The following is a 23,807-nucleotide window of genomic DNA, read 5'->3' on the forward strand; positions in this document are numbered from 1 at the left end:
AGATAATTTTCCAAACTCTCACAATATGAAAGTTTATTTCAAAATCCCTCCAATTATTTAAAAAATATAGACTGTAAAGAATAACGTTGAGGAATCTAAATGAATAATATAATAATGAAAATAATGAATATTATAATAATGAAAATAATGAATTTTATAATAATGAAACACCAGACAAGCAAAATAGACGAATTTGTATAAATATAGCATGTTTTCTACTTTCTGTATATGCAATTTTAATGCATATACAGAGAGTAGAAATTGTATATGCAATTTTAAAAATATGTAAAGCTTATATATTTTGTTTCAAGAGCACTTTAATATTCTACATGATATTTAAAACAAAATTTTTACATCAACATTTACTTACATGTATATTACAGCACATCAGATAAAATTTTAATTAGCCTAACATAGAAAAATAAATTCAAAAATGACTATGAATGAAACTTTCAAAAGAAACTGTTATATACATTTATAAACATTACATTTAATTTGAAAACTTATTCAACACTTTTGATAACCTACCTTTTTCAAAATTTAATAATTATTTAACTTTAATATATATTGTTGGATAAATTACAAATATGTCTAGACTTTTTCAAAAAATATTTACAATACTTCAAAAGTTTCTTAATTAATTTTTCCTCCTTTAATTTCGTTCCCTACAAGCATTTTAGAGTGGTCTGCTTCTTCTCCTTAACAAACATTGCATTTTTCGGTAAAAATATATTTTATGTTCCTCCCTGCCAAAAAATTGGTGATTTTTTGCCACCATTCCTGTTTACATCCAACACCCTCCCCAATAAAATGGCATCCAAAACATAATTAAAACAAAAACTATATAATCTCAATAAACTGCACTTTAAATAAAATAAGAAAATAACATAAGAATGGAAATACATGTTATGGAATCTACACAATACAAAAAGGACATATTGACTTATTTAAAAATTTCTGTTTCATCGGTATGAGAGACACACAGAATTCCTTAACAGCATCCAAAAACTGTTTAAATTCATCTAAATTAGAATATGTATACTGCCGTTGCCACATTAATTAAAAAAAGTAAAAATGAAAAATATCCTCCATACTGCCAGACTGTCGGTAGCATTTCTTTCAAAAACCCGTTTTTATTACACCCCACAGACCTTCCGAAGTGCTGACATGAGCTATGGTTTCGAATTCCTTAAATCTCACTACATAATTTACTGAGAGGTGAACAAAGCCATTTAAATCTTCATTTACACACCAGTCAATCACTGTTTTCTTTCCCATTTTTGTTCTAAAGTGTACAGAAACATTAGGTTAATTGTACCACCAGCAGGCATTTTACAGCGTAAAGCACAAAATAAGCAACATACTTCCTAACCAACATCCAACACATAAATAAGCCATTACAAATATTTTCCCATCAGGTCAAGTTCACTGCAATCAAGCAACCAATCACATCATAACTCGGTTTCTATAATATTCAACTACTCAAGTTACCATAAACGAAACAACAACTTGGTGATAAACCAAGGGGCACCCTAAAATATAGACTAACTCATTTTTCATATGCAATGAGTGGTTAGAGTAGACTGAAGGGTAAACCTTGTATTATCGCAAAGTCCTTGTTTCATTTATCCCCAAGTTGTTGTTTCGTTTATCGTCAAGTTGTTGTTTCATTTATGGTAACCTGAGTAATTGAATGTTCCGTAAATATACTTTTACCTAGAATTGGGTGCTCCTTTGACTTTTTAAGTGAAAATATATCGATGTGTACATGGACAAAGTCACGGGAGTGCACAATGCCTAGTTTGTGCAATTCTGTGTGTTTTTTTTTTTTTTTTTAAAGTGAAAATAGGTCAGTGTGTACATGTATACCGAGTTTGTGCAATTCTTTCACTTATTATTTTGTCTTTGTGTAGTGGCGATTTTTAGCACTAAAATTGGCACTACACAAAGCCAAAATAACAAGTCAAAGAATTGCACTAACTCGGCATCCATGTGCTGCCAAAAATTGCCAATTCTCGCCAAGGGGTACCCGTAAATATACTTTTACCCAAGGAGTATTTCTCTTAGGCCTTTTTTTTATACTAATCAAAGAAACTTTTTTAAATGACTTTTTAATCATTTATTTATGCTAAATGGGGAGGAGAACATGAGCAGCAAAGCTAAAAATTTTTTAAACGTGTGATGAAAATAAAATGCTTAAATTGTCTAAAAGCAATACGACTATTATTTTACTTTTTATCACTTATAAATTAATTTATTAAGAATAGCAGCATTATTACTTGAATCAATTAAAACCTTAATACATTATTCATAAATACAAAAGTATAATTTCAGCAATTTTTATATATATCTAGAATGGCTGCATGTATGACACGAGACTTCAATTACAAAGAGATAATATAAACTATTATATTACTGAAAAAATTCCAGGAGAATGTTCATCACTTATAGCCTTCTTAACGTGACTCCGCCACTGATTAGAAGAACAGTCTCCAGACTGTGGAGAGAACACAATAAATTCTAGGCTATATCGTGTTTTTGAAGAATTAGAATGAAGGTGATCCAAAATCACTTTAATTTGTGTGGAATTTCCAGTAAACATCAAATGAGGAAAATCATCAGCCATCACCTGGTCTCCAATAACTGAAAACTATGAAAATACAAAAATATATAAATCAAATATAATAAATATCATGAATCATTTATGTACACTGCACTCAAATTCTTAGATAAATTACTTTTTCTTTCATTTAAATAATAGTCAAAATTATACAAATACAAATAATAAGCACAAGTATGGTTAAACTAAGGTTGAAAGACGAGGATATTTAAAAATTACATCAAGCAGGATATTCAAATAAATTAATAAATAAAAATAAAAACACTAAGAATCATTATTTGTTTCTAAATTACAGTTTTCATCATTAGAATAAAATCTAAATTACAGTTTTCATCTTTAGATAATTCTATTGATTATATTATCCATAAACAGATCTATTACAAGATACAAAAATAGAGGGGAAAGCCTTATCTGCTGCTACCTAGAAAAAGGTGTAAAAGTTATTCTTTATTTTGAATTAATCTTATAAATAAAAAGTCTGAATTAGATTATCTTTATCATAAACATTATATCATTCTTCCTTATACAAAAAAGAACTTCTTTATCTGGATGGATTATTTTCAATGAACTGGACTGTTCCTTGCCAGATCAAATTATTTTTATTATGGCAAAGCACATGACAGCTTTCTGTCTAGAAGAGATGCCTCTGTAGACAGTTATCTATACTGCTAAAATCTATAGAGGACGCTCTACCATCCTATTTCTTTGAATTACAATTATAATTTTGAATTATAACAAGATGTACCCTGCAAAAAAAAAAAAAAAAAAAAAAAAAGGGAGGGACAGTTCTATATCTTCTGTTCTACTGGGCTGATTGATGAAATTCAAATTGCGTTCTTCATGTCTCGAAAACGCGACTTAGGATATATACATTAGATTCATATATAGCACTATTCTAACATAGGTATTTTGACACAAAATCGGACATTTTCTGAAATAACATACCATTTTTTTTATATATTTTGATTCTATGACTCAAATTATGCTTAAATATTAATTTTTGTAAAATATGGTGCGAAATTTATGGAGAAATTCAAAAACTTATCTTGGCACATTTCTTTCAGTTTGCGCCGAGAATTGGCGAATTTCTTAATGTATGGCGACTTATTTTCCTTTCTCTTCCATTGTGCAGGAGCGGAAAAAAAAAGTCATATCGTTCCTACATTTTTACACTGTGCATGAGCAGAAAAAATTCACATCCTTCCCATTTTCAAATAGTCTTAACAAAGTGCCTAAACCACATTTGATGTTATTATCGCTTTCAACAAATATTCCAAATTTCAAAACGCGCTAAAATATAAATTCACGTATATCTCCATTCAGAAATTTTGAATAAAATACTGTAATTTTTTGCAAGTATGCTTAGAAATACATCTACTTTAAGATCATCTCAAGCCTGTTATTGCAAAACAAACCAAGCTGGCTTCTTGAGACTGAAAATTTATGGCCTAAAGTATAAAAAATGGAAGCAAATGAGGAAGAGATATCCGTAGAAATGAGAAACACTCTCCTGCAAGAACAAGAGCATCCTGCAAACTTCTAATCCATTGCTAAATTTAAATAAATTTAGAAAATTAAGTAAGGTATAGCAACTAACAGCATGCGTGTATAGTTTCATTAACAATTCTAACTCTAGATTCAAAAGACTTTGTGGATCATTAGCTGCTGCTGAAATAATGAATGTGGAAAAATAGTGAATTAAAAACAATCAATTTCAGTATTTCAAGAAAGACATCCTCAATAAATCTCACAGTTGGCAAAGGGTCCAACATGTACTCGCTGAATCTTGGGCTCGACAAAAAGCAAATTCTACAGTTAAAAAGCAGAATACAATTTGCATCCATGGATACTGCTGTCAAAGTGTCAATACATCGACCTTTTAACTTTCAATGCACATGAAAGAACATGAAAAGAATTCTACAGTCCATGACAGGCTCTTCCATTCCAGAGTGGACACACCTGCGTGAAAAATTTTGGGTAGTCAAAGGGTGACAATGAATTAAATCCCTGTTGAGCAGATGCATAATTTGCAAAAGATATAATATTCACCCTGGAATTCAAGATATAGCTCCACTTCCTCTGCTTTGAATTCTTCAATCACCATCATTAGCTGTAACTGGACTGGACTATATCAGACCACTTTTCTCTAAAGAGAACAACCGCAAACATTACCTTCTAGCATTTACCTGCACAGTTGACTCATGCCATCCATTTAGAACTGGTACCTTTCATGAATATAGAAGCATTCTTGTTAGCCTTTAAATGATTCATAGCTTGACGAGGACTATGTTCAACAAAATACAGCAATAATGCATTATTATTCAAGCATGCAGACACTGAACTGAAAAAAATTGTAGAACTATATTTCTGATCCTTCCATAAAGAATTTTTTCTTCTTACAATATTCCTTGGAAGTTTATAGCTGAAAGGGAAGCATGATGGGAAGGATTCCGAGGTAAAATTATCAGAACAATCAAAGCAAGTCTTAGAAAAATTGTTGGCCATTCACTGCTCTATCTCAATGAACTTTGCTATCCATTTGAGAATATCTAAGGATGATTTTATTAGAATCGAGAAAATCCATCGTGAAAAAATTTAAAATTCAAGATAATGTGTTAAATAACTTTTAGAAATGCTAGCAAAAAGGTTCTTTATTGAATTTAAGATCTGCTGATATGTGGAATGAATTCAAACCAAAAGACATAGTGTTAATCAATGAAGAACATTACCGTAGAAATATGTAGTCTCTGGGTAGAATTATAGAAATTCACACAGGAAAGGATGGCAAAGTTCGCTCAAGTTCGATCAAAACTGGCACTGGACCAATAAGAAGACTGGATCAATTAATTTACAATTTAGAGCTCAATGACTGAATCGAAAAACTTAGGAGCAATATGTTGCTCATAACATTAAATCCTTCTTTTTGTTCTTTATTGTATACATCTAATTCTAATTTTTCATTTAGTATTCTTTTAATTATTACTGCTAATAGTATTTTTATTCATCTATTATTTATAATAATAGTTTACTCAGGAAACCTTTGTATGGATAAACTTGTTTGGAAGATCATATGAAAAATATGAGAATTCCTTTGCTGCAGTGTGACTGATGTAAATCAAACTAACAGATATTGATAATTATTGGTTAGAAAATCTGTGTTAAAGAGTTTAGGTGGAGAGCCTTGCAAAACACCTACAGAAGATGCTCTACCTTCCCCATTTCTTCAAGTTACAATTAGAATTTTGTATTGTAACTAGATGTATTAAATGCTTGTAAGAGAGTCACCAGCCCTAATAATTACCGGCAAGATAGCACTCGTGCTCTGCTTTAGTAACTTGTGAATAAATTAATTACTGTTGTGTTTTTAAACTGAGACTGTTATTGTCCATTGTCTTAAACTGAACCACTGAAAGAATTGTTCAAGTTGACTTTGAGGATAGTTGCTCTTATCTGGATTTGTTTTTAATCTAAGAGAACTTAGTAGATATTTACATAACATATGAGAAAAAGCAGTAATACGTCGTACAGCCAGCCCCTTCAACTCCATAAATACAGCCCAAAGTCATTCCTTTGTGGCTTTGCCACTAATCAGTTTTTGCATTTGTAACTATTGAGCTATTCTTTATTCAGATATAATTTGAAGAAAGCTAATAAATACAAAGATTTTACTTTTGTTATTCTCAATTAAAACTACAACCCCCTCTTTTCTAATTCACTTTTTTGCTTAAACAAGTACAGATAATTCAGCACTGACTAAGTCATTTTTGTTAAGTCACTTAAAAATTTAGGGTCACTGGAAGAGAATTTATGTTTCTTATTCTAGGGTAAATAAAAGAAAATAATTTTACCAAATCATTCATTTTAATTAGATTCTAGAAATATATTTAGATAGATACACTGTAACATGACATTAATTGGTAAAAACCGATTAACTGCTCCAGTTCTTAAAATGACAAGATTATTCTCCAAACAAATTTGTGCCTCCCTCACAGTCCCCAGAAATGTCTTGTCCTGAAGTAATTTCAGAAATATCTGGTTACTTTATTCTTATGGAGTACCCTATTTCCTGGAAAACTGAAGTTCAGCTGTATATGTTAAAACTATTCTATTAACTCTTTCCATTAACTTTAATAAAAGAACTGAAATACTATATCACATATTAAGCTTATTATTTAATTTTGTTAAAAATAAAAAATACTATGGTTGAATATAAAAATACATATGAATATTTGCCTGATTAAAGGTTTATAAATAGTTAATTGGCTATAACTTCTTTATTCCAGTTCTGCAAAATTAAGCAACACAGTATTTAAAAGCAAACTTTTACAATACTGGCTGTAATACAATGAAAAATAACATTAAGTATTTAACAAGTGAAACATACCTGAACTTGAAATGTCCCATTTTTGCTGAAATCATCATCGTTGTCATAAGAATTCAATTTTGTGCTGGCTGCCTTAGGAGAACAACTATATGAATCATTCATACTTGACCACAAAAATGATTCTAAATTTAACTTTCTGGTAGAATTTGGATGATTCACTTCTGCTGTATCACTATTATATGTGAATTCTAACAGCTATATTAAAAAATTTTTAAAAAGAAGAAAGAAGTTAATCAAATTTACTGCATCATAAAATAAATGTTCATTTATTACATAAGTACACATTTATAACAGTAAAATAATAATAAAAGAAATGCAACCAATAAGAATTCCAACATTACTTTTAAGAAATCAAAATATTTAGATCATTCCTTTATGAGGAATATTTTAGAAACCATAATTTAAACAGATTTCATTACCTCAAAAGACTATATTCTAAAATCCACCTATGGAGTTATATCTTATTATAATTACAGAAGTCATCTTTAATTACAAAAAGTTACTTAGTATAATTTACAAAAATTACAAAAGGTTTAGTAAATCTTAGTTCCTTGAGTTACTCAATCTAGAATTGTTAGCAACTGAAAAAAATATATACATATATATATATATTGGAAAAAACATTAAAAGTGATGTATAATAAGATAACTTTATTAGGTACTTTTATATAACCACATCAGTCCAAATTTGGCTCATAACTAAAGATGAATTATCCTGTTGACTGGCAATTTTATACTCGCCCATGCAAATTTAAATTGCAAAGCACAGCATATACCCAGCAACATCATACAGGGTCTGTCCATAAAGTAATGAGACTGATTCCATAAAATTCATTTATTTGAAGATAATTTTACAGGTACTTAATATTCTACAAAATAGCCTTCTCCTGTATTAATATATTGTTGCCAGTGACTCTACCATCCATTGATGCCCACCTGAAAGTCTTCAACTGGAATGCTGTTCAGAACAAGTTATGTTTTTCTACAAGTTCTCCAGATTGTCAAAACGATGACCTTTAAGATTTTAACCGAGGGAATATCACACTCCGGTGATGACTGATCGGGATTGTAAGATGGTGGGAGCAGCATTACGATGCTGTGTTTTGTCAGGAACTGAGTCACTTTGAAGGAGGTGTGGACTAGCACATTATCATGATGCAAAATCCAATCGTTTGTGAGCTTCAAGCAGTTATGCCTGGTTAGAGTCCTCATCTTCTGAAGCACTTTCTTCTAAAAAATTGCATTAGCTGTCTGTCCAGGTGGCAAGTCTTTGTGCACTATTCCCTTGTCAAAGATGTGTCAAAGAAGGCAACGAACATGGACTTTAGCATCATGATGAGATTGGGGGGGGGTGTCACTCTGTCTCAGGATCCTACTGAAAAACTCATGTTTTGTCACCAGTAATCACTCACTTAAAAAAACAGGGTTACTCATTACACACTCCAATAATTCATATTCAAAGTTTTCTTTCCATTGATCAAAATCCTTGGAACCAATTTGGCACAAATTTTTCACATTTTAAGTTCTTCCCTGATGATTTGATAAACAATCGATTTTGTAAGTCCCAAGATTTTCGAAATTATTCAGACACTCATCCAACAATCAGAGTCCAAGAGCACTTGAATTTTAGCCAAATTGTCTGAAGTTTGAGAACTTGATGGACGCCCAGCCCACATTATTCATCATCAATGTCCTCTGTTCCGTCATCGATAGTTTTGTGCCACCTAAAGACTTCAGCCTTGGACAAAGAATCCTTCCTGTAGGCTTCTTGTAACATGGCAAGTATCTCATGTTACAATTATTTTATTTAATAATTTATGATTAAAAAAATAATGAAATTCAAGAGAATGCATGTCAAAGTAAAGATGTACATCGAGAGAAAGTTACAGCTACTGGTATTCTCTTCTCTTGCTGACCCTCCCAATCTGTTCTTCTATATTATTTATAGTCAAAATATTACAGTTTTGAAGTGTAACTTTGTAATGATACCACCTTACACAGTTTACTCAGCATCTGACCTCCTATTCATTTTAGAGTATCATTTATTGCTAGCCTCTGTATTATTATATTTCATTTATTTATTAGTATTTGAGTTTCTATTCTCAAACCCATATTTTTGCGACTATTTATGAAGCTTATTTTATAATTTTTAAATGTCTGTTCTTCTCAAAACAGAATTTAATGGCAAAATTTTAGCAAACTGCATATACTCTTAACACAGCAAATTGATATTTGGTACTTTCTGATTACCCTCCCCCACCACAAACACGCACTAGTCTCCAATGAAAATCTGGATGGTTAAGATAAATAAAAGCACATTCTGGAAGACAAATAAAGAAACTACATCTCAATAAAAATTCCATGGCAATATTCAGTGCTTAGTAAAAAAGGTACTTATGATTATTTGCATCCCCAAACAGAAATTCACAAAAAAAAAATTCATGAAGCAATGCAGTATGCTGTCAAAATAGTTACATGGTAAACAAGGATGTCATCAAGAAGTATTTATATGGCCAACCCAGAGATGTCCATAACATACAGCTGTTGAAATACACATGGATTTGCACTTTTGTTATTTTTCTCTCTTGCTTTTTGTATTAAGCATATATGGGCTAATCTTTGGAATATGGTAACAGGTAGTTTGGTGACATTTTGGTAAGGTGATACAGGTTACTATAGCTAGGACTTTAGCAGTCTACATGGATAAAGCCAAGAGTGTGAGCAATGCCATTTTTGTGCAATTCTGGGATGTTTTTTTAAGTGAAACTAGGTCAACGTGTACATGGATACCATGTATGTGCAATTCTTAAAAACACGGCAAGCAGTTTGCGATTCTGCACTTTCTCCCAATTTCGCACCTAATCTTCGTCATGATTAAGCATTTTTGTTCCATAAAAGTTCAAGCATAAGCGTAATTCGGCTAGCAGATTGTCGGAAAAAAATGTTGAGTAAAAAAAAAAACATGCCTTTACTTCGTGGAAACAAAATGCCGTCGAAACAAAAACTAGTAGGTTGCTGTAGCAGGTTTGTTCGCCAAAAAATCGTCAAGTTACCATAATCCAAAGGTTAACCCATATATGTTTTTCTCATAACAAGTCATAATGGGGCTAATGAGTTTGCTTGATGAAAAGAAACCACTGCATTTCTGTAGGAATATGATGCTTTGTCTAACACAAGTGTTCTCAACACTTATCTTGCATCAATTCCTTTTAAAATAACGGTTTTCTTCATTACCTCTCACAGTTTACTCTGTAATATACAGCATACAATCCAATCATAATAAGTAACTGTATATAAATAAACTTAAACATAACAATTAAACTAAGAATGTAAACAAAAAGTTTTGAAAAAAAAATGGTTTATTTGATTTAATTTGTGATTTTTGTATTATTATTATTTTTTATTCTATAAACATGAACAAAACAAAATTGCAGATTCTAATAGTACAAAAGCTTGATATCAATTATTGGGATGGTTAAACTTGATGTACTGATACATTTTTATTTTTTATTTTATTTTATTATATGGCATAATACTGCTTAATTCTTAAATCCCCTCCTTCAAAAAAATTTACCCTCTCTTATTTTACATCATAAATTTGATTATCATGGCTGCCAGTTGACTGGCATCACATAGCATTCAGCAATGAATCCTACTACAATCAAGGAGCAGATGAACATTGGGTTTATGTGTGTAGAGACCAAGACTAGTAGTCCCAATTGGCCTTTATTTTACAGACACACAGCCATCACTCCTGGTATGATGCTGTGGAGGTGATATCTCTCATGACAGCAGGCTAACACTAGTCATCCTGCATATAGTGTTAACCGTTGAATGATATGTTGATGACATCCTGTGACAGCTTGTATTAACCTTACGCCCTGCTAGAGCCATTTTCGAACAGGATGATGCTAATTTTCATATGGTTCACATATCTCTAGACTGTCTTCCAGCTGTTGATACTCTTCTTTGGCCATCAAGGTCATAAAACTTTTCGCCAAACTAATATTTATGGGATATGATAGGCCACTAGATTCATGCAACCCAAAATGAAACAGAGCTAGAGCAACAATTGAGGAATGTCTGGCAGAATGTATTGTAAGATGAGATAAGGAATCTTCATCACTCCTTACTTTAATGTTTGCAAGCATGCATCACCACCAGGGTCGGTTTTCTCAGTTATCGATTTTTAACATTCAATGTGCAATTGCTAGCCACTGATGGGTCCAATGGACTTGAATCTTTAATTAATTCATTAACTGTATAAGAGCTGAATGCATATTTATTTTCACTAAAAATAGGCACTTTCTTCATAGTGCTTCTTATATTTTTAAGAATTATTTTATAGGCTTTCTTCCTTGATCAATAAGCATCCAATTATCAATTTTGTCTATAAAACTTTTTCATAATCAATGGGACCTTGATTATGCTTATAGAGTTCCTTACTTTTACTCTGTTAAATTAAGCATCGAGGAATCTAGTGAAATGCTAAGTGAATAATCAGTTACTTCCAAGAACAGAAAGCAAGAAGGATTAATTACCCTTTATTCACTCAAAATAAGATTAACAGTCGGACCCTTTCTCCAAGCGTACAGTAAAGCCTCTGCTTGGGTTTAAACTCAAAAGTGAGAAGTAAGAACTAAGAGATTTAGCCTGGCCTATAATCTTAAACTAATCGGTGAACTATCAAAAGGCACGTAATAATATGGCTGAGACTACAACAGCTTAGAGAGATGTAGTGCAAAAGGCAAACGTTCGCTACTCAGGAATCCCAACTCTCCATCGAAGTCAGTTCAACTTTAGTTATACTATTCTCTTGCTAATTTGCATTCAACACGATTCTAAATACTCATTCTGGTAGGAAGTTATAAGTTGAAACTAGATAAGACAGCAAAGGTTCATTAAATTAAAATAACTGTTATAAAATTTTAATATACTTTACATGTTGATCAATTGCTGGTGCATATTTGACTATCAAATCCCAACTGAGCCCTTTTAAAATTTCCTCGATTTCAATACAGATTCTGTTAGGAACACTTGGTCCAACGATAGAGAATGCAAAAATTTCCTTTCTGTGAAGCTGTCCTTCTTAGATAACCAAATTTCATGAAAATTCAGTGCAAAAAATCACAAGGCAATCAATCACTGGACTACATTTCTCGAGAATCACAAGGCGATCACTGAACTACATTTCTTGGCACGTCTCGGATTCTTCAAAGGAGAACAGGTAGTGACACGGCTCAAGGAGAGGAGAAGCAGGCAGTCATCAGAGGTCATCGACACTCTGGACTTTATAATCGCAAATACACTGTTCAAAACTCCTATTGTATAAAAAATGTCACAAAAAGTTCTGTTTTCACATACTGCATAGTTGAAGAAAATGTTAATGCTGAAACTCATAGAAAATTCTACTTTTCATAACTTTTTATAAATAATAAATGTTTATACCGTATTCTCGTAAGTATAAGCTATACTTTTTTTTCACAGAAAAGCTGATGAAATTCAGGGATGTAGCTTATACATGCAAATGGTACAACTCTAATATACGCCCTAATTTCACCAAATGTGGCGATATGTGTTCTGCGCTGGTTTTTGGCGCGACTGCGTGTTCTATGGCAACCCTTTTGACGTTGAAAAATCTTTCGCTGGAGCTCGTTGGTTCGCCTCTGTGTCTGAGAAGATAGGAGGGAAAGATAAAATGGTAGTTGTTGAATTGAAGTTCGGCAAAAGGAAATATGATTGTGGCTATCCTGTTGAGGGGTAGTGGGTATTTGGAACTGTGGAAAGAGGGTCTGGGAGATTATTTTTAATGGCAGTGCATGATAGAAGTAGGAATTTGTGATTTTATTTATTTGTGAACCATAGTATAAATTTTCTGGATAGTGTGTCTGGCTGTCATGTAAATATGATAGTGATTACGTGGCGGCATGTTAAAGGCGGTATGAAATTTATATTTCTGCTATTCGAAAACGCATTAATTCATGGTAAGTGCATTTTATTTTATCCTTGTTCTTATTTTGTAGAATGTTATGTTCATTGGTTCTTTAGTATGAATTTCTGTCGTTATTGTTGTTTTTTTAAATTGTTTGAAATTTATTTCAGTTTATTTTGTTGTTTAGTGTCTAGACTGTACAATTCGTAGATGTTTTTTAAAGTTGAAACAGAACGCTGTGTACATGGTATTATTTGAAATTTATTGTTGTTATGTTATTTTATTAAAGCGAGGAGTGCGTAGATCGTAGATTCCTTCCTTGCCTAAATTGTGCAATTCGTAGAATTTTTTTTAAGTTTAAACAGGATGCTGTGTACATGGTATTCTTTGAAATTTATTGTTATGTTAATTTATTAAAGCAAGGTCTGCGTAGTTTGTAGATTCGTTCGTTGCCTACATTGTGCAATTCGTAGATGTTTTTTTAAGTTAAAACATGTCGCTGTGTACATGGATTCTTGTCAAATATTTTTGGTTAGAAACTTTACGTTTTTGCTATCTAAATTTTTTGTTTTTGTTTCGGATTTTTAGCTAAATTGTGTGTTCAAAACGTAGTTTTTGCATGTGCAAAAACCGCGTTTTTGGAGACATTTTAGGCTAAAAGTTCAAAATGTAGACAAAAAATTTAGATAGTAATATGGCAGCGTGAAGTTTCTCGCCAAAAATATTTGGCAAGAAATTTGGCGACTTGAGGGCGCATATCAGAGTACTTCCATGCAAATGATTAGAAATAAGTAGATAGAAACATATGGCAACACAGCAGTATATGCTCAATGATAGAGTTCAAAATCCATTGTTGCGAGGTGAACATTACATAGGACTGTTCAAGTTTAGCCATGGTTGCAGGTTATGCTGACATGATGTGGAATACTGGTAAGAGTGATACTAGTAAACTACAGACAACTATATTCTAGACTGCAGACTAGATAAATATTAAACCCAAGTCAAAACAAATATTAGACTCCAGACAACTCTGACAGTTTTCAGTGAATTAGAGATGCTAAATGCAGAAGTATATTCCTTTCCACCAAAAATAAAAATTTTGTCAGTGTGTCAAAATACGATTTGGAACTACTCTGATATGCGCCCTCAAGTCACCAAATTTCTCGCCCAACATTTTTGGCAAGAAACTCCACGCTGCCATATTGCTATCTAAATTTTTTGTCTACATTTCGAACTTTAAGCCTAAAATGTCTCCAAAAACGCGGTTTTCGCACATGCAAAATCTACGTTTTGAACACACAATTTAGCTAAAAATCCGAAACAAAAACAAAAAATTTAAATAGCAAAAACGTAAAGTTTCTAACCAAAATTATTTGACAAGAGTCCATGTACACAGCGATATGTTTTATCTTCAAAAAACATCTACGAATGGCACAATCTAGGCAATGAACGAATCTACGAACGATGCACACCTCGTTTTAATAAATTAACATAACAATAAATTTCAAAGAATATCATGTATACAGCGTCCTGTTTCAACTTAAGAAAACATCTACGAATTGCACATTTTAGGCAACAAACGAATTTACAAACTATGCACACCTCACATTAATAAATTAACAATAAATTTCAAAGAATACCATATACACAGCGTCCTGTTTCAACTTAAAAAAACATCTACGAATTGCACAATTTAGACGATACGCACTAATCAACAAAACAACTAAAATAAATTTCAAACAATTAAAAAAAACAATAACAACAGAAATTCATACTACAAAAACAATGAACATAACATTCTACAAAATAAGAACAAGAATAAAATAAAATGCACTAACCATCAATCAATGCTTTTTCTAACAGCAGAAATACCAATTTCATACCGCCTTTAACATGCCGCCACGTAATCACTATCGGATTTATATGACACCCAGACACACTATCTAGAAAATCCATACTTTAGTTCACAAATAAAATAAATTAACAAATAATCACAAATCCCTACTTCTATCATGCACAGCCACTAAAAATAATCTCCCAGACCTTCTTTCCACACCTCCAAATACCCACTGCCCTTCAACAGAATGGCCACGACGATATTTCCTTTTACCGAACTTCAATTCAACAACTTCCACCATTTTAGCTTCTCAGACATAGAGCATGATGCGAACTAACGAACTCCAGTGAAAGATTCTTCAACGTCAACAGGTTTGCCATACAAAACACGCAATAGCGCCAAAAACCAGTGCAGAACACATATCGCCACATTTGGTGAAATTAGGGCGTATATCAGAGTTGTACCTACGATTTTTATTTCAGCTACTTTCACACCTCCAAAATAAAAATAAATATTGTAGACGATAAACAGGCTATGTGAGAATATTTTTTCAATTAGAGGTAAAAATTAAAGGCTAAAGTGCAGAATCGCCCACTTATTTGTTTGGGCGCTTTTTACAAGAGTAAGAAGAATTGGATTTTTGTCAATTTTCTTTGACTGTTTAAGTGAAAATAGGTCGATGCGTACATGGCATCTGTGTTTTTAAGTGAAAATATGTTGATGTGTACATGGATACCGAGTATGTGTAATTCTTAAAAATGTGCCAAGCAGTGGGTCATTCTGCACTTTCCCCAAATTAAGGCTTATACTTGTAAGAATACAGCAGTAATAAAATATTGAAATTTACTGCATCACAAACTGTCTACATCAATTATTTAAAGAATGTTTAATGTCTTTCATATTAACCAAATCCTTTATTTATGCATTTATTAATTTCAGTTTATCCAATAAAACACTACAATATGATACAAAACTTAAAATACCTCTGAAATTGTAAGCCCAACGTACTCGATAGGGGTTTCGCTGAATTTTATTGCATCAGTTACAAATGTACGAAGTTTTGATAGGCTAACATTTAGCAAAGTATCACTCGTTGTTCTTGCGATAATTACACTAGGAAGTTTATAAGAGCTCCATAGATAATGAACTGTATCTTTAGAACCTGTAGCAGACACATGGAATACATCCACATTTTCTTTACTTTCATTTTTATCAAAGGCATGATAAATGGTGCAGTGTATCTGTAACATAAGAGTTCTTTATTAAAAATACGAAATGACTACAAAATATGAAACTATATAATTTAACATAATGAATATCTATTACGAATTTCATTATAGTATTTCAAAGGTAAGTATTAACGATTTCTTCTGTTGTTCTTGATCAAATTAAGCAATACTTACATCACGCTTCGTTCCATATGCACAGGAAAAGAATGTAATTAAGAATACAGCTATACAAATATTTGGAGAATTCCGTAAATACATATTACATTAAATATACAACTCTTTAATACTAATTAAGAAATGTAGATTCACGTAAATTCATTATTTTAACAATAAATTAAATGCAATTTTAACTAATTATTTATGTCATAGTTCGAAAAGGACACTTAATTCATTTAAAAGTTTAAAACACAAGATCACTTTCATCTTATGATTGAAAATCCCAATGACAGTATTCAGAGGAAGAATCTTCATCTGACCAAAGAATATACATATCGTACAATAATATTGTATCCATTATCCGTTAATTGAGATGAATTATTATCCTTTGAATATTAGTCAGATCCTTTAATAATTTAAAGTGGTTGAGAAACAGCTAAAATATAACAATGTATTCCAAAAATTTATGAAAAATATTGCTCAAATATTTTTTTTAAAGTAAACTGGGCCAGATTTAGACTTGATGAGGCCCTAAGCTATTTGAGATATTTAGCCCTTTATAAGTCTGTTTTACCAAGTCCAACTAGATATCCATCTAGATCTAGTTGACCTTGGTTATATTTTATTTTAATATTATATTTATACTATATTTTAATTTTTTTTCAGGGGGGAGGCCTAAACTTATTCGTAAGCTTGCGTAGCTTATACTTAAATCCTGCACCGAAAGTAAGATAAATTAAAAAAGAATTAGTAAAAATCTCTTCTAAGTGCATTAATTATAATACTATGTAGTAAAAGATTCTAAACATTCTGGACGCGGCCACGTGATAAATAGCAAAGAATGTATGTGATTATTCCTATGGATTGCAATCGCTGGGAATGTTTATAAACAATAGTGCAAACTTTAGAAGTAGTGATCAAAAAAGCTAGAAGGATAAAGAGCTAAAGAGTATGTTGCCTGTATGGGCATGTTTTTTAGATTGAAATTTTTTTTTTTTTTTTTTTGTACATTTTATAAAATAGTGCATATAATTTTACGCCATGCTTTATAATTGAATTTTAGCCAAATTGTATGTTGGTTATTGCGAGAATCCAGTCGATGTGCGGTGACGAAATTGCCGAGATCTTATCACACGAGCTTCGTGCTCTTGGAAAATCTGAATTATTTCATTTATGATTCGGCTTTTGATGGTGTTTGCTTGAATTGTGATGAGCTTATAAGTGCTTCCCTTGGATTATTTTGGATTATTTCAAATGGGGGAAAAGAATTCCCCCCTTGGATGATGCTAGAGCGGTTGCTCGTAAACTTCTGAATTATATGACCGTAATCAATCAAACCCTGGATGTGTTCGCTGTTTTCAAACCGGCCTTAATGCCTGCTAACATGGACCACTACAAAAGAAGGGGAAAGTACAGAATCGCCCACTGCTTGGCGCGTTTTTAAGAATTGCATATACTCGCTATCCATGTACACATCGACCTATTTTCACTTAAAAAGACATCTTAGAATTGCACAAAAATGGCATGCCGCACTTACTTGACTTTATCCATGTACACATTGATCTATTTTCACTTAAAAGTCAAAGAAAATTGACAAAAATCCAATTCTTACTCTTGTAAAAAATGCAAAACAAATAAGTGGGCGATTCTGCACTTTACCGCACAAGGAAAAGAGCAATCTGCGAACGATTACTCATATTATTCGAAAGTAAGTGCAAAGCATTCGGTGAAGTGCAATCTGATTATGTTAAAATTGGTAATAGTATATTACATGCTATCCCTAATAATGTATCTCCAATTAATGGAAACCCCATTAATAATGCTAATTCTAATGATACTAAGGTTATGGATGATGATTGTATTATGAATACAAATGAAAAATGTATTCTCAACCTACCAATTTCTGATACTGATTGATGTAAATACTGTGACTTCCAAAACCCCTATGCCTAAACAGCCGTCCAAAAAATCAAGCAAACACTCCATAATACAATACTTAGATGCTGATGGCTTCACTTAGCCCAAAAAAAGGGCCCGGCCATCTATGTTAATCAAAAGTAACATTGGAATCCCTCTAAGCAATAAATTCAACAATTTATCCAAAGATGTTGCAGATAATAAAAATGTTATGGAAACAAAAATTATTGATGTTGTCGCTCCAAAAATTAAACCCATAATGGCTAAGCCTGATATCAAGTACTTGGAATTTCTGAAAAAAATGAGACAGGAAACTGAATTAACTGGTAAGGTTAATTTCTGAAGATGATCGTGGAGATATCACTAATTATTTAGACCAATTAAAAGTGGATCACTACCTCATTACAAAGAATTATGAATGAACAGTAAAGGAAGTTGTAAGAGGTCTTCCGCTAGATTGTCCCATCAATGACATTCATGAACTACAGCACAAAGTCCGAAATCGGGACTTCGGCGATTCTGGATTTGGGATTTTTCCAGATATTAGATCATCAGTTTAAATCTAGTAAGATGGCATGTAGAAATTATAAAATTAAAAATATAATATGAAATCGCGATTTATGAAATAATGAAGTATTTATGATCTAAAGGGTATCAAAATTTACAAAAAAAAGCTTAATATTTATTTGTTTAGTTTATTAAACATTTCTTTCAATGCAAGTTGTTTAAGTTGCTTCGTTTTTTTGTACTTATACTTTCTCTTTAATTCTGTAGACAGACATAATCTCTTGTTTAGTAACATTGTTGAAGTCCTGTAACTGCTGTTTCGAGAATTCCGACTAACTTATCAATCGAAATTTTCTCGTTTTCAGTAACTTCTCTGTCACTTTCTTCATTATCAGTTGTGGTATTTTCTGGATCTAGAACCATACTACAGATTTCACCATTCAGTAATTAAATTGATGATTGAGAAGCATTGTCATTACACTGAAAAACTTATTTCATATCATCTTCATTTATTACCGCATCTCCAAATTTCTTTACAAAATCCGTTAATTGGAAAATTTCACCTTTGTTTTGCGATTCACCTTTGTTAACTCCAACATTGTACCTTTTAATACTAAATTTACTTTCCACACAATCTAAAATACGTGTCTGAAATCTTGCCACCATGCCTATCATTGCAACATAGGCCATTTCAAAACACGCAGGACACGAACCAATGAGCAATGAAACCTCTTCAGCAAAAGATTTTTCAACGTCAACAGGGTTGCCATACAGCACACAGTTGCACCAAAAACCAGTTCAGAACACATATTGCCACATTTGGTCATAATAGGGTGCATATAAGAGTAGAGCCATAAATACGTAAGCCTTATTGAGGGCTGGTGCTAGATATCTTACCACCTGATCCATTCTCTGTGGGTCCTAAATTTTGTGACTCTGTGGGTCCTAAATTTTGTGACTCTGTGCGTCCATATGAGCCCTGGCACTGGTTCTGGGTTTATGTGAAGAACAAATCAATTATTCTTAATTCAAATAGCTCTAAATGTAATCTTTGGGTAATGAGTATCATCAACAAAATCTATTTTTAGCATAGGGAGAGAAATTTTTGGTAAAATTTTCCTCATCAACAATTTTTAGTGCATTTAACTTAAATGTGTAATTATCGTCAAGCATAATGTCAACATAAAAGGTTACTGTACTCCTTTATTATTCAATTACTAACATAAAAAAAAATTGATTAGGTATCGCTGCATGAGTCAAGAAGTGGCAATGTTTTGATAAACATGTGGTGATGAAAGAAAAGTATAATAAATAATTATTCACCAGACTGGCGTCAGATGAATGATGTATCTATGTGGAATGTTTCAGTTTGAGATATGTGCCAAGCAACAGAACCAAATTACTGATCGTACAAATTTATGCTAAAATGGTTGCTTCTTCAATAACAAGGTAATGTATTTTGTGGCCAAGTGAAAATAAGAATCAGGACTCTCCAGGTGTTTTATTATGCATGGAGGGGGGGAATCAAATGCGCATGTGTAAAGCCTACCAGAAAAATGTTGGTGGTTTTGACGTCCGGATTTTAGATCATTCTGGATAATAGACTTTTGGATTTTGTACCGTATTTAATTTAGGATTTAAAGTGAGGAAAATAACCCAAATGCACAGGCTAAAGACTAAGGTGCCCATGCCACGATTCCAAATCCAAATAGAAAACGTTCCAGGGGTCGAAAAAATTTATGCAATCAAATACTTGTTACTTTTCTGTGTAGAATTTGTTGAATATAAAGTGAATGGAAGTGTTGTGCAGTCATATAACTGCCAGCACTTCCATCACAATTCGGATACTTGCAAATTCAGACTGTGTTGCGTCAAGTACGCTGGCGATCATAAGACTTCTGAATGCATAGCTAAGAGATTTGATGTAGTAACTGTTTGGAAGAGGGACATACCGCCAATTTCAGGGGTGGTTCCAAGTTCCCTAAACCTAGCAAAAACAATTCTAATCTTCTCTTGAATAATGACAAAATTACAATTACGAAGTCCATAAAAACTCAGTATTGTCAGGTCACTAATGGCATATCTTATGCAAATATTACCCAAAATGGCAGCAAGGCTAATAGACATTCATCAGAACCAACTAATTCTGATGTAAACAAAAATAATAGCAACAACTTAACCTGAGTTCCCCGAGTGAAGTTTTCAACTTTCTTAAAGAAATAAGTAATCTGTTCAAAGGACTCTTACTAACTAATGTAATTATGAAAATTTCTGCCAAAATGCCAGAGATTCAATCGACAGAAAACCCAATTGACAAACTTTTCCTACTATTTAACATATTTGAAGAAATAATTATGCAAAGTGATGACAGCGTATAGTATTTCTTATATATAAGCTTTAAAAATATATATATTCTATATCTTGTTAGAATTATTATGTATGTATCTTGATAAATAACCTATTCTATTCTCGGCTGGTTACTGGTTTCCACTCTTGTATATTGACATAGCTTATGATTGTCACCCCACTTATTTCAGTAAATTTATTTCCCATCTTAAAAGTACAGTTATATTACCAGTGTCTTAATCTACAGTATATACTTAACTTAATTCCCAATTTATATCTCACCGAATGCTTCTGTACTGTAAAGTATTTCAAGTCACCAGCTCCAACAACTTCCCAGATGCTTTGGCATTTTCACCTCTCGACTGGTTTCTTGCCAGTCGAGAGGTGAAAATTCTTAATGTTTATTCTAAAGGAACTACTCTTATATGCGTCCTCAAGTTGCCAAATTTCTCGTCAAACATTTTTGGCGAGAAACTCCACGGTGCTATATTACTATCTAAATTTTTTGTCTACGTTTCAAACTTTAAGCCTAAAATGTCTCCAAAAACAGTTTTTGCACATGCAAAACCCACATTTTGAACACACAATTTAAGCTAAAAAATCTGAAACAAAAAAAATTAGATAACAAAAACGTAGTTTCTAACCAAAAATATTTGACTAGAATCCATGTACACAGCGATATCTTTTAACTTAAAAAATATCTATGCATTGCACAATCTAGACAGTGAAAGAATCTACGAGCTACGCACACCTCGCTTTAATAAACTAACATAGCAGCAATAAATTTCAAAGACTACACGGCATTCTGTTTGAACTTTAAAAAGCATCTACGAATTTCGCATTCTAGGCACTACGCACTAATCAACAAAATAAACTAAAATAAATTTCAAACAATTCAAAAAAACAACAATAACAACAGAAATTCATACTAAAAAAACAATGAACATAACATTCTACAAAATAAGAACAAGAATAAAATAAAAATGTCCTCACCATGAATAAAATAAAATTCCCTTACCATTTTTCGAACAGCAGAAATACCAATTTCATGCCGCTACGTAATCACTATCGTATTTATATGACAGCCAGACACACTATCCAAAAAGTTCATACTATGGTTCACAAATAAATGTTCAAAACTGTCCTGTAAAATTTCCAGCCATCCTAAAAAAATAGTTGTACAAGGCTCAATCCACTCTTTAATACACTGCATCAGCGTTTCCTTACTTCTATCATGCACAGCCGCTAAAAATAATCTCCCAGACCTTCTTGCAACCACGTCTCTCATTGCAACATAGGCTGTTTCAAAACACGCATGACATGAACCAACGAGCAATTAAAACAATCCAGCAAAAGAGTATTCAACGTCAAAAGGGTTGCCATACAACACGCAATCGTGCCAAAAACTAGTGCAGAACCCATATCGCCACATTTGGTGATCTTAGGGTGCATGTAAGAGAAGAGCAATTCTAAATTTCTAGCAGCACTCCCAACTTCAAAATTTTTATCATTGTTTACATTATACTTTTCACTTTATGGCTTGCAAAATTAATAAATACCCACATTGTTCGATAAGGGGTATGGCCTTCGGCCCAGGTACCCTGGTGCTAGGACCTTCTACCATGAAACAGTTGGTTATTGCTTCATGATGAAGTGAAATGAACTGTATATAAAACATGCTCATGTTTACTTGGCGGCTAATTTCTTAAAATGGCAATGTTGCACCATTGAGTTTCGATTTTCTGTACTCAATATCGTATCCACTTTATGAAATTTGAATGTAACAAAGTGAAGTCTGTGTCTTCTGTAAGGCATTGTATAATTTATTTTGCAGCTATCTTCATACTTTATGTAAATATTTTCGAATTTGTACGTTAAATTTTTTAAAAATTTGTGTCACATAATGTACTTTATTTATGTTTTTAGAATAGAAAACTTTACAATGGGTAAAGACAATAGGCGCATCGCAGCCCCTGATAACTGTATGTCACCTAATGCATTCAAAAAGTTAATAAACATTTCAAACTTGGTGAGTCAAATTATTCCTCAAATTTTGTTTTGTTTTTAAACAGTCCTGTAATTTAATTCAATGGTTCACATATCTTGACGTATTAGTTGGTTTAACTTTTTTTTTACTGCATATATGTATTCTTAAAACAAGTTTTTCTATCTTTGAGTTTCTAAACTACTGCTAATAAAAATAAGCAAATATGAGAAGCCTTAATTTTTGGACATAACTTCACATATTAAAACGAAATATTCTCTATCATAAACAGAGAAGCAATTAGAAGCTTAAGTTATAGCTGCTGTTTTTATTTTTAATTGAATGTAAGTTAAACTACACAATATATGAAGGATTTTTTTTTTTTTCAAAGGGCCACTCATTTTGGCCCCTTGAAAGAGAAGCCGGGAAAGGTGCAGAATCGCCCACTGCTTCCCACGTTTCTCAAAATTGCCAACTTAAAAATAACAAGTAAAAAAATTGCACATACTTACACATAGTATCCATGTACACATCTACCTATTTTCACTTCAAAAAAGAAATGAAAGAATTACACAAACTTGGCATTATGCACTCCTTTGTCCATGTACACATCCATATGCACCCATATAAGTGGGCGATTCTGCACTTGAGCTGAGAAGCCAATAATAGCATCATCTAGGGACTTTGTGTGTGTGTGTGTGTGAACAACCATATATTGAGAGTGGATGGTAAGAAATAGATTAGCTAACTTCACAGTTACTAGAATCATAATCTATATCAGTGTTTTTCAACCTGATTTACTCATAGGACTGGTAAAATATTTCAGCATTTTATCACAGACTGGTATGTTTAGTAATTTGCCTATTGGCATAATCTTTACATAAACAAGTTTATGG

The 23,807-nt window shown here is 32.3% G+C and overlaps 2 protein-coding genes across 4 annotated transcripts in view; one reads left to right on the top strand and one right to left on the bottom strand.

The window, feature by feature from the left end:
- The window catches only part of LOC118195530 (glycosylated lysosomal membrane protein-like), a 33,762-nt gene extending 17,314 nt beyond the window's left edge, over positions 1 to 16,448 (bottom strand). The window contains exons 1-4 of one of the 2 annotated variants that reach the window (XM_035366855.2): positions 16,176 to 16,446; positions 15,756 to 16,013; positions 7,005 to 7,199; positions 2,417 to 2,650 (exon numbers count right to left, since the gene is read on the bottom strand). In XM_035366855.2, the coding sequence (XP_035222746.2) occupies positions 2,417 to 2,650; positions 7,005 to 7,199; positions 15,756 to 16,013; positions 16,176 to 16,259 (771 nt within the window). In that variant the 5' untranslated portion in view covers positions 16,260 to 16,446. Of the gene's footprint in view, positions 1 to 2,416; positions 2,651 to 7,004; positions 7,200 to 15,755; positions 16,014 to 16,175 lie in introns of both variants that reach the window. The other variant, XM_035366856.2, reaches the window with a different exon arrangement.
- A 525-nt stretch (positions 16,449 to 16,973) lies between these two features.
- Positions 16,974 to 23,807, top strand: part of LOC118195529 (uncharacterized) — a 33,920-nt gene continuing 27,086 nt past the window's right edge. The window contains exons 1-2 of one of the 2 annotated variants that reach the window (XM_035366853.2): positions 16,974 to 17,106; positions 22,854 to 22,956. In XM_035366853.2, coding sequence (XP_035222744.1) covers positions 22,870 to 22,956 — 87 coding nt within the window. In that variant the 5' untranslated portion in view covers positions 16,974 to 17,106; positions 22,854 to 22,869. Of the gene's footprint in view, positions 17,107 to 17,846; positions 17,866 to 22,853; positions 22,957 to 23,807 lie in introns of those variants that run through there. The other variant, XM_035366854.2, reaches the window with a different exon arrangement.

Source organism: Stegodyphus dumicola, chromosome 3 (assembly GCF_044657685.1).
Source record: "Stegodyphus dumicola isolate Sdum_Otavi_A_Nest chromosome 3, ASM4465768v1".
NCBI classification, from domain to species: domain Eukaryota; kingdom Metazoa; phylum Arthropoda; class Arachnida; order Araneae; family Eresidae; genus Stegodyphus; species Stegodyphus dumicola.